The sequence below is a fragment of the Drosophila takahashii genome, chromosome 3L (assembly GCF_030179915.1).
Source record: "Drosophila takahashii strain IR98-3 E-12201 chromosome 3L, DtakHiC1v2, whole genome shotgun sequence".
Taxonomy (NCBI): Eukaryota; Metazoa; Arthropoda; class Insecta; order Diptera; family Drosophilidae; genus Drosophila; species Drosophila takahashii.
In genome coordinates this window covers 11026224-11041750 of record NC_091680.1, presented here as the reverse complement: position 1 = coordinate 11041750, position 15527 = coordinate 11026224, and the positions used below count along the sequence as shown (strand labels likewise).

At 38.2% G+C, this 15527-nt stretch overlaps 1 protein-coding gene across 2 annotated transcripts; it reads right to left on the bottom strand.

The window, feature by feature from the left end:
* Window positions 1-1439: 1439 nt before the first annotated feature.
* path (solute carrier family 36 member pathetic) lies at window positions 1440-14172 on the bottom strand. Of its 2 annotated transcripts, XM_017150031.3 has the most exons (7): window positions 13974-14172; window positions 8250-8304; window positions 8113-8177; window positions 6042-6137; window positions 5826-5976; window positions 2738-3652; window positions 1440-2672 (listed from the first exon to the last, which is right to left on the bottom strand). In XM_017150031.3, the coding sequence occupies exons 2-7, from the start codon at window positions 8262-8264 to the stop codon at window positions 2499-2501; spliced, it is 1416 nt and encodes a 471-aa protein (XP_017005520.1). In that variant the 5' UTR covers window positions 8265-8304; window positions 13974-14172; the 3' UTR covers window positions 1440-2498. The 2 variants fall into 2 exon arrangements, with proteins under 2 accessions (XP_017005520.1, XP_070070324.1); XM_070214223.1 differs by lacking the exons at window positions 8113-8177; window positions 8250-8304; window positions 13974-14172 and adding an exon at window positions 6211-6334.
* Window positions 14173-15527: the final 1355 nt, after the last annotated feature.

The window sequence follows — 15527 nt, the reverse complement described above, 5'->3', positions numbered from 1 at the left end:
TAGCTGACGCAAAGCGAATAATAGAAACTGCTTTTGAACTGACTCAATTAGTTTTTGTTGTTCATTATATTGAGGGCTCCATACACTCGAGCAATATTCCAAAATAGGGCGAACCATGGAAACATACAAAGTTTTTGTTGTGTATGGATCGTCAAACTCCTTGGCCCAACGTTTTATGAAGGCTAAAACCCCCCTAGCTTTACCAATAGTAACGGAGATGTGGCTTTTGAAACATAATTTGCTGTCGAATAAAACACCTAGATCATTTACTTTGGAAATACGTTCCAAAATACAATTCCCGAGATAGTAGGGTTGAATATTAGCTGAAGTTCGATAAAAAGACATCGACTTGCATTTTGCATGGTTAAGATGTAACAAGTTAATGGAGCACCAAGACTGTAATTCATTTAGATCCGATTGTAGGCGGTGGTGAGAGATTTGGTCGGAGTATGAAAGGCAAATTTTTACATCATCAGCATACATTAAAGTAGTGGCGAAAGATATGACATTTGGAAGATCGTTTATAAAGAGTACAAACAGTAGTGGACCTAAGTGACTGCCTTGGGGGACACCAGAAAAAACATTTACAACAGAAGACAATTGATTATTAAAGAGAACGCGTTGAGTTCTATTTGAGAGATATGCCAAAATCCAGTTTAGTAAACTTGGTGGAAATCCAAGAAGAGAGGAGGAGACCCTACCAGAGATTAATTATTTTAAATCCCAGCCAGCCTTGGACCTCGGGCATTTTCGAAAAATTTGTCTCGAACCATTCGGGTCTGCTTTTCAATTGTGGGCCCAAAACCAAAAATAATCGTTGCGGTCGCTAATTGGCCAAGATTCGAGCTTCCTGGAGGGGCTCGCTCGTCGAACTCGAACCCATCACAAATGGTCCAAACTCGATGTCAAGGATAAGTTCCATTCATTCCCAGGCCTTTCCAATTTGCATCTTCTGTGACAGAAGATGACAGGCCAATACCACGATCTGACTTTAACATCTCCTCAATATCGATCGTGGCCCGACTGTGGTCCACATCTTTGCCTTGGAGGTTACCTAATTGGCCAAAAGTCGAGTTCAATTGCCCGTAATGCTTGAACTTGCCCCTTGCCCACCAGTTTTGTGGGTTTTTGTGTGGGATCGAACAAGCAATTTAGTGAAAATAACATATAACATCAACAAACCGAATTCGCTTCGCTTCTGTCCATTGTGCACTTGTTACCAATTAAGAAATGACTATTCACTCATTGGTAATTGAAGTTGTTCGAGACGGGCTTTCGGGTTTTTGGCCATTGAGCGATTGGATATTCCGAAATGATCACAGCAAGTGCCACGCGTTGAACCCGCAGGCCAAAAATGGCAAGAAAAGTTCAGGGTCACGTACATGATAAATTAATATTATAATATTAATTAAGTGTTGAATAAAAAGACTTTCCTTCAGTTTACATTCTCATATATCATAGTTTTTGTGTATATTTATATCTTTGTTTGGTTTACATTTTAAACATCTTTCAAAAAAGTAAACATTCATATCAATCTTCGTTCTTCTGAATATGTAATATGGACAACTCTAAATACTTTTCTGGGCAGATATACTTAGAACTCGTTGCGTTCATATCAATATACATATGTACAGCTTTTACATTTTTCACTGCTTCGTTGTCAGCACAGGATCTTAAATGCAAAATAAAATGTTTCAACTTGTGTTTCTTCTTGTTTTATTTACTTTAGAGTTTCGCTAAGTATTTCTTTAAATAGCTATAATTAAAATACAAAAATATGTATGCAACAAAAAAATATGTTTACATATAATGAATATCGGGGCAATTCAATGTAACTTATTACTCGGCTAGATTTCGTATAAAAATGGTATTCTCTGAGTAATTTAGCTCATCATATTTGGAACTGATCGACTGCAAATTGCTTCTTTACAATCCTCTTTTACGCTTACTAACTAAACATGCTAAAAAGTTAAATAATGTTGGCAAAACATTTGCTACGGAACAAAGTAAAAAGAGGGGAAAAAAAGGGCATGAAAATATGATTTCTGTTTTGGTTTTTTTTGCTTTTAGTAATACTATTTTAGAACAGAGAGCAGGGGGTAGTTTTGGGCCGGGTGCTACACAAGTCTTTTTTAGCTCTGTACTAAATCGTACTAAAATCAATAGGAAACGAGTGAAGTGCACTTAGTACAGTTCCAGTTTGAATGCCGCCTGAATCGATTAGGTCTGTTCTAAAACGGCTATCAACTAGCTTATACCCCTACTCTATATAATTGCAAGTGTACTAAAACGTGCTAAAACGGCATAGTGGTGCTCCAGAGTGTGTGCTTAATATAGTTACAGTAGGCACTCGCTTAGTAAATCCCTTTCGGTTCTCAAACAGACACACTAAGCAACAGACAAAATGTACAAAATGTGGGCGCAGTTTTACATCTAACAATAGTTAGATTATTTCTAGGAAGCGGAGCCTCTCTCCTTTCTCTGTGTTTTGTGGGTTTCTATTCAACGTTCTCTTCTGTACCAGTGTAGGCTTTCAGTATATCCTTGATGGCCGCCTGGGTGCCAAAGCTCAGGGCTGCGATGCCGCAGAAGGTGATGAGGACGTTCTTCCACAGAATCCAGTTGTACTTGCCGAAACCGGTCTCCCAATGGACAATCAGCTCAATGACCACCTGGAAATCAAAAGGATATACAGTTAGTTAGAAGAACAATTTAGGAAATGATAGTTTAAACTTACCGGGAAGATCAATCCCAGGATGGAGAAGCAGAAGGCACCGATGAGACCCATGAAGGGGCCAATTTTGGGAACAGCCACGGCCAAAACAACGGCGGCCGTGACCATCACTGTGCGCAGCACATAGTTGACCAACGTCGGACGCTTCTTGCACTTCTCCTTGATGCCATCCCAAACGATCTCCAGGCACACAAAGAACTGCAGTCCAAATGTACAATAGACGGCCAGGGAAATGAGCACCTTGACCGCCTGGGCGGGCCACTCCTCGATGGGCAGATTCAGGGTGATGCTCTCCTGGGTGTCCGATCCGTAGCGCAGATAGCCGAGGAATCCCAGCAGCATGTAAATCAGGGTCACGCCGGACATGCCCTGGCTGAGCACTCCGCAGATGCCGAGGAAGCTTTGCGGCGTCTTCATGTTGTTCTCCAGCGGCATCACCACTCCGATGGCCTCCATCGCAAAGATGGTGATCGAGAAGAACTGCGGCAGGGTGTGCCAGGCCACGAACTCGCGATTCTCCACCGGTGGCAGTTCCTGAACCAGGTAATAGAACGTAATGCCCAGTCCGAGGCCCATGAAGCCGTTGGCCACCATCGACACGGGCGCCAGGTACTTGAGATTCGGCACCCAGGCGATCAGGATCAGCGGCACCAGCATGGCGCAAATGAGCATGCGCAGCGACACCGCCGTTCCCGTCCAGTGGGCAATCAGCTGCTCAAAGTTCGAGGCCACAATCACCGTGTACACCGAGCAGGTGCCGAAGTAGGTCAGGAACAGACCGAACAGGATCGAGAACTTGGCCACCGGGGCGAAGCCACGGCACCATTTGGGTCCCTTCTGGAAGGCAGCCTCGGCGATTTCGGCAAAGGTCATCTTGGTGCGGCGTGTCCTGTAGTACAGCTTGTGACCACATTTAACCTGGAAGAAAAGAAAAGAAAAAACTTGTTAGGAAAAGGTCTTGAACGGGACTTATGATACCTAAAACAACGTAGTAGTGATAACAAAACGGGCTCAAAATCGATTGTTTAATCATTGATACACCAAAAAAATTATCATTGAGTTTCTTAAATTAATACTTTTTTAAATGAAACTTGGTATAGAATTAAACTTACAAAATATAGACTTTATAACATTTAGTATAAAATTATCACTATTACAATTTTAACACTACGACAATAAAGAGTTTAAACTATGATTTTATGTTGTATAATCAGAAAAAAGTGATTTTAAATATTAGAAATCTCGCCATTAAATCGGCCTACCTTTGAAAAAATCAAAAAAAAATCTTCTTACTAGAAAATTTGCCTTTAAATATAGAAACCCTTTCCAGATGAAAAAAATTCAAGAGAAAATTTTTCTTGATGTTTTTATGATTATTTTCAGTTTTTTTTATGAGTGTAGCGATTGAAATTTGTATAACATTAATATTGATCTCAATTTTACATTTTGATTTAATTTTATTTAATTGGTATCTATATATCAAATAAAAACACCTCTTAACGAGGTAAAAAACTAGTGACGAACGCACCTTCAACATACAAAAGTTCTGATATCAACATTTGTGACGAAAAATTATTACACTCGTCATTAAATAGACTTTCTAATATTTTCTCATTCGGCCCGCCCTAGCAAACTATTCCAGCCTTTTTCCCTTCACAGGCATTTTCTATTGCAGCGTGCCGAATGAGAAAATATTAGAAAGTCTATTTAATGACGAGTGTAATAATTTTTCGTCACAAATGTTGATATCAGAACTTTTGTATGTTGAAGGTGCGTTCGTCACTAGTTTTTTACCTCGTTAAGAGGTGTTTTTATTTGATATCAGAAGTTTTTGTTTGTTTACTTTTGCTCTCATAGGTGCTAATATAAACATTTAAATTTAAATTGGTCATAAATCATAATTTTTAAACTATTGTATTTTAACGAATTCAGTTAAAAAGGCGTTGAAGTATTTTAAAATACCTTTTAAACGAGGTATAGCACATGTCTGTACCTTTAGTAGTGTAGATCTTACAAACTAACGAAATGTAGCTATTTTTAGCTTTTTCCCGCTAAAGTAGCGGCTTTTTCCAAAAGTCGTAGAACAAAAGATTCCTATATGGAACTCTTAAGTGCAAATTTACTGATTCCATGACCCTAAAATACAGTTCGGATACCCTCACACAAAATTCAATACTCAGGGAGCGTTAGTAGTTCGAGCTTGCAAAAGTGGCTATTTTCGTATAAAAATAACTTTTAAACGTGACTTTTTACAGTAATGTGTTATATACCAAAATTTAAGGAATCTCAAGGGCTATACAGTTTAAAGTTTTAAAGAAAATCGTTAGAGCCGTTTTTGAAAAAAATAAAAAAAAGCTAAAAAAAAAGTTTTAAAAAATTGTCTTTTGTTCATATTTTTTTAACTATTACATTTACACAAGTTGCATATAAATGGCGTTTATAGCATTTCAAAATACCTTTCAAACGAGATGCAGCACAAGTCTGTAGCTTTAGTAGTATAGAAGTTACGGCTTTCCGAATTTTAGCTACTTATAGCTGTTTTCCCGCTAAACTAGCGAGTTTTTCCAAAAGTGGTAGAACAAAAGTTTTTTATATCGATGTGATGAACGTCATATCAAATTTTCAAAACTTAGAAAACATGTTTTGGACAAACTGACAAACTGACAAACTGACAAACAGAATTAAATTTTCATTTTGGGAAGACGAAGAAAATCTTATTTTGGCTATAACTTTTGAACGGAGCGTCGGATTTTGACAAATGACCCCTCATTCGACGGGTATTTTCAAAAGGAATACAACTAAAACATTGAGAGGGGGCAATTATCCCCACCGGCCCCAACAGCTCCATATTTCGAAATATTCACTTTTTTACTTTCACCGCTCTCTCTCCCAAGCCAATTGATTTTCTTAGAGTCTTGGTATGCAATCCTGTTAGTTTTCGCAATACCTTTCGATAGGTGTATCATTCATTATGATCGGACCATCACAGTAGATTTTCATTTCTTCGTGTATATATAGTAGTCGCCTTCGCACACCCTCCTGGTGCGCTTCGTCACTACATGGACTGCCGTCCACAGTGATGTTCACTTACCAGAATGTAACTGCAGTGCGTGCAAATGAAGGCGGTGAAGATGGTGGAGAAGATTCCCATGACGATGCCGGAGCACATGAAGGCAAAGGGCATGCCCAGGATACCGGTTCCCAAGGAGGCCTTAAGCAAATGCGTAAGAGTTTCATTATCACTGTGGAAAATAGAGGTACAAATTTGTTAATTTAGAAATGGTGAATTTAAAGATTTAAAACTTACGTTGTGGGATGTTCGTTGTCTCGCAGGGCGAAGGGATCGAAGTCATTTCCAGCCAAGGCCTGCTCGGTATCCGACTTGCGGGGTTGGATTTTGTACCTGAAAGTAGGGAATAAGATAAAACCGTTAGTTAAGGGATTTTTCGGAGTGTTTAGACCCCCTTCTTCACCACCTCAACTCCACATTGGTGGGTTCTAAGTCGCCGCCCATTGTCATTTCTGCTCGGTCCGATCGTCTGTGTAAAACTAAAACTCGCCACGGAACCGCAGCGGTTTCTTATATGCTGACAGTGAAATTCCCTTGCCACGGAATTGCTGCATCTGCAATTACACTTGTCGTGCCACCGTCGGCTCAAAATACTACACTTGTAACTTAATGTCGATCGAGTGAAAAGGAAAGAAAAAACCGCTGCTGCAGTCGAAGGCATATTTGCCGGCCGAATTTGGTCAGGCCGTTTCTGATTGGCCTGGTCGGGCCAATTGACGGAATCTATGGATTCCGATCCATTCCAGAGTGACTGACTTGCTTTGCCGATTCAGTTGCATCAGCCATAAAAGAAAATTGCCAACGGCAACTGCAAAAAATAAGCCTGGTTTTATGCTGGAAATATTTTGCAGTCTCGGTTTTCAAAAACGCCCTAAGGTATGCTATTCATTTTGAAGACCCTGCCCAAATGCTATCGTAAAAAAAGTTTAAAATATAATATTAAACTACTTATTACCTAAAAAAAATTGCTTGAAGATACTAAGATATTGAAAAATATACATGGAATACTTCTGATTATGATGATATATCCATTGATCTCATCCTACAATTGTTCTTTCAAAAAAAAATATACTAAAATATAAATCATCTGGAATAGATGCTGATCATTTTAGTTAGTTGAAACCTCAAATAACCCCAGCCATATTAATTAGCATTTTTTAAGCTCTCGTTTTTATAAGTACCGGATGCAAATCATTTTAGTGACAGCGCGTTTTTAGCACACGGATACTGAAATACAGGGTTACTGGTAATGGCTGATACTTAAACCCCCTTTTTAAATTACATTTCCGGAAAAAAAGGCACCCAGAAGTATATACATACAACTGTACTAGTATATTGAAAAGATGCGATTACTTTTCCATTAAAAAATTCCTATCAGTTCAAGAGCAAAACTCAGGTTATCAGCTATAGTTCAATGATTCAATCTATACTTATAGCACCGTCATCAAAATAAGTTTTTGAATGACAAGAGTAAAGCGAAAAACATTCGAATATTGTGTATATAACTTTAACGAATACAATTACTTTGGTCAAAGTGCAGTAGAATATTGAATATCATCTTCTGGGCAGAAGTATAGAGCTCACACGTGTGCTACTAAAATATTGTCATACAAATTGCTAATTTATTCCCAGCCTTTTCCGTTCGTTCGAACTATTTTGCACATTTTATTTTCTTGTTTATTTTCCCCAACAATAATATTTGCATGTAAAAGGCAGATCAGGAAAATCGATATTTGCCAAACGTCAGCAGATGGATGCATAAATATTTTGTTGAAAACCTGCCAGCAGCACCTTGAACTTGGGAGATAACTCACCATATTGATTAACAAAGGCGCTTAAATGTACGTAAGTGAATTTGCTTTTGATTTTGATTTATTTCTATATTGCGTTCTACGGTAGGAATTTATATTAGGTATTAGGTACACCGCCTCGCCTTGACAGGCACTTACGTGATATGCGCTTATTAGAAGGCAAAAAAGACTGCTTGATTATAGAGTTACTATTTCAAGTTACTCGTATTTATCTGGAGAGCATAACCCCGGCTCTCGAACCGCCAGACATCTAATATTTTAATAACTCCTCTACAGAATCGAATAATTGATAATTGTGACTGTAATCAATCTGAGCTGCTCATGTCAAAGTGCCTGGCTTTACAAAGCATTTCTAGTCGCAATTTAGACGTCGCCACATCAAAGGCCAATTAGCGACAGCGAGGCACTAATCTACTCGTAAACTTAATTGGCAAACATGCCACACCAGCAATTTAGGCGACATATTTTTAGCACACTGACCGGTCGGCGATACTCACATGACTTTTCCCTCGCCGGGCAGGAACTGCTCCATTTCCTGGGGCGCATGCTTGGAGCCGCTGTCCTGAAAAGACCGATAAGAATTCCAGCAATTAATAAAGGTAATTGCTCAATTGGGCTTCTAAGAAATGCTCACCACAATGTTAACCATCTTGAAAGCAGCTTTTTCTCTCCCTCAATGTGAAAGCAAACTGCAAAGAGATCAAAGGAAATATTATTAATTTTTGTTTTATTTAACATATCATCTATCCCTCAATTTTAAACCGAATCAATAGCCAATTGATCACCATTTAAGATCACATTTCGCTGTGTGTAGAACAAGCATTCCTCTGTTGATTTAATAATGAATTTTAATTGAGATTGCGGCGCCCAGACACTTTAATATCTGGCGAACTGGCTATTTCCAGACCAAAACTAATAGAATCCCCTTTATTAGGTAAACGAACGGACAGCATCTCTTGATTTGATTTGATTGTCTGCGATTTGTGACTGAAGTCTTCCAATATGCAAAAGTTCAATTGCCCGTTAATTGTTTTGTGCGACTCACTTTCAAATTGAGGCGACTGTCTTTAATTTATGGAAATAAATTCGTATAAAAATGTGACAGCATTTTTGGCAATTTGTATGCAAATCTTTTTTAAGGGGAACCAATTGAGCATAATTTCGTTCGTTTAAACCTGCTCTAATGAGTTCTATTTTTAGTCCCTTGGATGTCACAAGTATTGTGTTCTCGATGACAAATTTCGGTTAATTGGTTTTTCCTTTTTGCGTTTCGGTTTTTGTGGCCCAGTTCTATTATTAATCCGTTAAATCCCAGTCACATGTGCCATATTTCACACAGTAAATACTGTGGCAAGTATCTGCTGAGTGGGTGAGTTTTGGTTTTTGGACTTTGGACTGGCCCCCAAATGAGTTTCCCTTGTACCATATATTTATAAGGTATTTCTCTTTTCAAGAACCTAAAGTTATATGGCGACTTTCGGCTGATAAATGATATATTTATGGGCATATATTTTTTTCCCCCTTTTACCATTTTTGCATATCAATTTCCAGCTCTCAGACGCCGCGTAGACAGTTTCGGATGTCTATAGATGTCTTTTGGCCGTTTGTTTTGGCCATGTTTCGCCGCATATTTGACAGATTTCGCAACCAGGTTGAATGACCTCCCACTTGACTTGGCCTGACCTCTGCCCAAGGGTCCGGGGAATGCGGGAGATAAGCCCTCTGGAGAGCACGATTCACCCACTTGGGGGCCAAAGCAGCTTCGGGCTGACTTTTACAGCCATTTACAAGCCAAGGCAGTGGGAATCGGTTCATATATCACGTTATCTAACCCAAGCGTCACAGCGAAATCACACACAAGGCACTCAATACCCCCGATAAGATATGGAATCGAACTGTATTATCGCTCAATGAATGAATCAAATTTTTAGAGAACGCAATATCTGCGTGCGGCAAACGCAATATTTTGGCAACACAGACGAGTGAAAGAACCTTCACCCAGTGAAGACCAAAAAAAAAAAAAAAAATAACAACAAATGTTGGCACACATTTGGTAGTATTTTGTTTTATTTTCTTTTTTTTTCTCACTGTTCCTATATTTTTAGTTGTAGGTGCTTGGCGTTTGTCATGCCAAATGTTTGCCTTTATCGCATACATAGTTTTCACTACTTTTTCCCCCGAAACCAGTGCGAACTGGTTCGCCCGATTTATCGGAAGATATACCTACATATATATATATTATATATGTGCTCGTCTCGGTATTATCATTTATTTCGGTTGCGTGAGCAAAATGCATGACACGGCTAAAATCGAACCTAAACATACCCAAACCGATCCGACATTGGGAACAACTACGGGGCACGGGAATTGCCGAAAAATAACTCGATTGCATCATTTTAATTGAAACGTCTTTAAAGTGTGGGTGCGTTTACTTTTTCTTTTACTTTTACACGACTGATAGTTTATTGCCCCGCTTATTCCCTCAAAAACATGCCTATATCACATGATATAAATGTATACAAATGTGAATTGATTTTTTTTATTAGATATCTAACACTTTATCGTTTATCACTTTATCTTATTGAAAATCTTACAATGTATTTACCTCGAATATACAAATTTTAACTTTGTTAAGATGCACATCTTTGAGATACAATATTGTTTTTGAACTGTATTTATTTCTGTATTTATTCTTAGCCAATTATCACCTGCCTGCCAAACGTGACAGATCACTAAAAACAAAATCAAAACCTTGAATATCGAAAACCTAGTCAATGCAAAATATTTAGGGAATCTTAGGAAAGTAATGCCATATTATTTTTAAGTCATGCTAAGTGAAAACAAAGAATCTGGTTAATGGCATGCGAGCGTGAGAATCGCTAGAAAAATGCTGTTGCTGCAACGAGACAGCTGGCATAAATTAGAACTCTTTATATTTTGCATGGCTGTCTGGTGTTCTCTTAAACTCTCTATGGTTTTGTTTTATATTCAGCAGCATCCCGACATGCTGAGAGCCAATATACAGTCAAAACCCACCCGGTCGAGCCCCTTAGCCACAAGGGAAAACCACGTGTTTCGACTTTGTTGCTGTGGATTTATTTTTAAAATGCCATTTCAAACGGACCTTAAAAAGTGTTTACATTTTACGGGCAAATCATATATTTATCGTTAGGCCTGACTCATTATAATGGGAAAGAACTTAACAAGCAGGGATGTCTAATCATAGGGAACCCATCCCCATAGGCATACATTATCCGATAATGCCGTCACTTCTCCCCACGACATCCGAATGCGTTCTGCGTAAGCATAACGCGATACTCATTCTCATTCTTGGCAAAATCTGTTTATATTTAGCCTCAAGTTCATCACAGCGTCGTCGTGCTGCAAAGCTTTTCTAACATTTCATCAGCCAAAAGTTTTGGGGGTTTTTTATCGTACTCGTGGAATGCATTTGCCACATGAGTTTTTGGAACGGGTAAGTTGACTCTCCTTATCTAGTGGTCAACAAAAGAGGTAATTGTTTCAATTCCCCCTTTAGAGCTGTGTTACGTATGCATGTTTATTTTGGGGACTCATTTATAGAAAAGAATTGCGAGTTCAGCATTTGCCGTAGACTTAGTAATTATTTTTGTGGTTGGGTTTTCTCGAGAATTTTAGTGAGATAGTAGAACATGACTTTTGAAAGCAAACAAGGTTGTGACTTTGCGGAAAGGACTGATAAAAATACAGGAAATATTATTGAATAGGAGTGGTATCTTTTTAATTGCTTTTTAAACATCTAGGTTTTTTGCTTCTAAGTCATTTCGTAAATCTTAAAATCTCACAATATATTTAGGCAGCTGTTCTCTGACGTTTTAATGAGCTCAAAGATCACATTTACGTCATAACCTCCATATGCATATGAATAACAGGCCCGTGCCATTTCAATGAGAAACTGCTGATCAAATAGAGCTATCAATGAGCTTCTACAAATTCTCCTTATCAAGACGGAGACACGAGTCGGAAAAAGAAACCCGCAGTAACTGTCTGTCGTAAGCGGTTTGTTCCTTTCGTGTTATCTACAGAAGCTTTGGAAAGCAAATGCAATTTGAGGTGTTTAAAATAATTAACAGCAATTGGAGAGTTTGCATGCGGTCGTTGCATAATGCCAATCCTGATAACAACCCACGCACACATTTTCGTTTTAGATAATGTGCGGGGCTATATGAATATATGGTTTTTATGGATTCTTTTTTTTTGGTAATTGTTTTCTGCCAGCAAAGCGGCACTTTTTATTAGAAAGTGTTTTTATCGAACCACCATTTGTGATTGCCGTTCAATGGTCCAATCGATTTTGAGGGGAAAATGGAAGGCTGATAAAGAAACGACCTTCTCAGGTGTTACGGAAATTAGTTGCGTCTAAAAATAAATCATTTTCTGTCCGGTCAGTTGGGGCAGAAAAGGCAGGCAGGCGGTCAAGTGTAATGTCTGGTGGCAAATTGCGCAAATGGCAAATGTGGACAAAAGAGCGGAGGCGATTGACGGCAAAAGATTGACAGCAAGAATAACAGTAAACAACAAAGACGTTAAAGGATAAGAATGGGGCAAAGACCTAGAGCTAAATGCCCTTACATCACAAAATGGTGATCAGAAATCAAAGTCTTTAAATAATTATAATAGTTATTTCTTTTAAAAATACATTTTTAATTTTAATACAACCAAAAATGATACTAATTTCTCAGAATGGTTTCTTATATGACAATTAGAATCCCATAATTAATTTACAGTTCCATCCTACAATCTTTTGTTATAGTTCACAGACAAATTTAAAATTCCCAATCCCAAAATCGCATGTACATATGTAAAATAGATTTATTCTTGGAATATGTCAAATGTCTCGAAGGCCGCCCACGCAATCAACAGTTGCACCCACGTTCGCCCCCTCTCTTTCTGTATGTAGCTCTCACTCTCTCACTCTCATTGGTACTGCCTTTTCTCCCACTTGCCTTTCTTGGACTCCAGTCTCTGACGTCATAGTTTTACTGCGTCTTTGACTTTTGCTTGTAAATTTCTGTTATGCTAATTACCAACAACGACTATAGCACCAAAATCAATAACACAACTACAAGCTGAGCGCGTTAAAAGGGAAATGGTTACATCGTAAAGATATGGCCCAGACAGGCACACCTCAACTTGAACAAAAATCATTTTCTATAATAACAAAAAAATATTGAAGTGATATCAAGTAGTGAAATAAATAATAATAATAATATTTAAGACCTGATTTAATTGTGGAATATTTTTGGCTTAATTTTTTTGTTATTTAATGAGGATAATGAATAAAAGTAAAGATGAAGGGGATATATTTTTCAAAATGCTTGATCAAATCATGAATATTAGAACCCACTACATAACATTTTAAGGAACTATTGATATTATCACAAATCAAAAACGATTATATTTCTGCCTGTACGCCCATCCCATTCTGGCCTGAATTCCTTTTGACCATGTCCTTGGTGAGTCAGTTCGGATCGGTCTGAAAGTGGGTGGGTGCAGTTCTAGTTCGTGTGGGCGGGTGAGGTAATTGCATTGACGTGTGCAGATAGCTGTGATAGTAAACCATTTTTCCTCATTTTTTTGCTGTGCTGCTTTCTACCACTTTTTTGGTCCGCTGGCATTGGGGGGAACTTTCCCTTGGCTAAGTGCTCAATTACAGCTAAATTACGTATTGCAATTTAGCGAGAAACGTGGAACATCAGCAAGTCAAATGGGGAAACCTATTCGCAGCCATTGAACTATCGCATACACAAACAACACACTAAGCACCAAACTGCAGTGGAAAGCGCGGGCACTCGGGAAAATGCTAATATTCCATTCATGCCTTAGAAAAAGGAATTCTTGAAAAAGACCCGAAAATTTAATTGCTCGAAAATGTATGTAGAGAACCGGAATGCAAATAACGGGACAGGTGCAACGTGGTCATTATAATGTCGACGTCGCAAATGCACGCGTGTCGTCGAATTGTTGGGTTTTATGAAAAGGTTTCGGTTTTAATTGTGGTTATAATTGTCACTGCGGCTATTTTGGGGCCGATTAAGCCGCTTCTTTTATTCTTTTGTCGGATTTTGGGGGCTCTCACCTACACTACACCACACTTTTTGACAATGTCAATTAATTATACACTTTTTCGTGGCTTCCACTCGAATGTTTTTCGAATACATAACACATGTGTGCCAGTCAGTTGCACTCTGCCTTTGCTATTTTCAGACAAACCCAATTTTTCTGTTTCTGCCATGTGCTTCACGTCGCCCTCTTTCCGCTTCCTATCCCTTCTCGCCAACTGTACATATAGTTTAGGATTTCTGGTTCTGGTTCTTACGTTTCTTTGTTCCTTTTTCGGAGTGCTGACGGTACACGAAATGCCGCGTAAACCAAAGACTATATCTCCCGGCTCTCGGTGTGTCTTGGCCAGATATTCGATTCAATAATGCCAACAGTTCAACCGTAGCGCTGCTGGCTACCAAAAATCGGACGTACCTCCCACGAAAACCGGGCGGATTGCGCGAAGACCAAAGAGCAACTGTGAAGAGCGTTTGTCAGTCGGCTGTTTAAATACTCGGCGAGCGACCGTTGCGAGAGCGCGCCAAAAACGCAGCCGGCTCTGTGTAGCTCTGTCAATCTGGCTATTTTACGGTTAAATTTTAACTTTTTTAGGGAACTTAGGAAAAGTTTATATTTTAAAACTTAAGGGGGATTCCCTAAACTGTTGAATTGCTGAATTGTTGAATTTTGGTCAGCTGTTAATCAGCTGTTCCATACAAAGTCAACTTTCAGAAATTTCAGCAATTCATCAGCCTCGGGGCTGATGAAAATTTTGTTGAATTGCTGAAAAGCCAGAGTTGTCACCTTTTTTTAAAAGTCGTGGCAACTCTGTAACATTTTAGTATCACCAGTACGCATTATTTATTAAAAAATCAAGTTAGAATGCATATTTGTGGTTCTTTTTACCTTGGTAACACTTTTAGACAGTAACTAGCAATAATTAATCAAATTTTACATGCTTTAAGTTCCGTGAAACTTTTCAACAAATAACAGCTGTTTGAAAATTCAACAGGAACCACTTTGGGTCGTTCCCTTAATTGCTGAAATTTTTTGATGAATTTTCAACAATTCAGCAATACAACAGTTTAGGGAATCCCCCTTTAGATGTTTGAAATCAGAGATTTTAAAACAGTCCTTAAGCAATTAATAAATGTAAGTTAATACATTCATGCTTAAGTTGGATTCATAGTCTTTGAGAGCTTGATTTTTTGGTATATTCTTATAAATAAAATTAAAAACATTTAATTATAAAATAAAAATACGTGTTGTTCTTATGTGTTTACATTTAAGATAATTTATGTTCAGTATTCATTTTAATTAGTTTGGAATAATTCTTAATAATTCTTAATTCCTAATATTAAATTAAAAAAAAAAATTTGTTCCTTGTTGTGTGTTTACATTTAAGATATTTTATGTTCAGTATTCAACATAATTTTAACATAATTTAACTAAATCCTTAAATTGTGTATATATTTTAATATTCTAAAATGTGGATTTTGACTTTTTCCCGCTAAAAAACACTATTGCTTTGAATGAGAGAAAAGAGAGAAAGAGAGCCCGAACGCATAAAGCCGGTAATAGTTGATATCAAAATTGGGCTGAAGAGTAAAAAGAGAGGGCGGGCAGCGAACAACCAGGAGGCACCACACAAAGGACAACAAAAAGGATGCGCTGAATTGAAGGAGAGCGAGCGAAGCGGGAGATGAATATTAAGACACAAAGAGAGACCGAGAGCAACTCCTAAAGGGCAAGGGCCTTCTCCACATTTTGGATGACGAAATCTAAGTCAAGCTTTTCATAAGCGTGGCCAATTCTATAGTTTCAGCTTCGC

Excerpts from the sequence above, each read along its gene's own strand:
- path (XM_017150031.3), bottom strand. Across the intron at positions 3,653-5,825 it reads CGCACTGCAGTTACATTCTG|GTTAAATGTGGTCACAAGCT; the intron begins GTAAGTGAACAT and ends CTTTTCTTCCAG. Across the intron at positions 2,673-2,737 it reads TCCTGGGATTGATCTTCCCG|GTGGTCATTGAGCTGATTGT; the intron begins GTAAGTTTAAAC and ends TTTGATTTCCAG.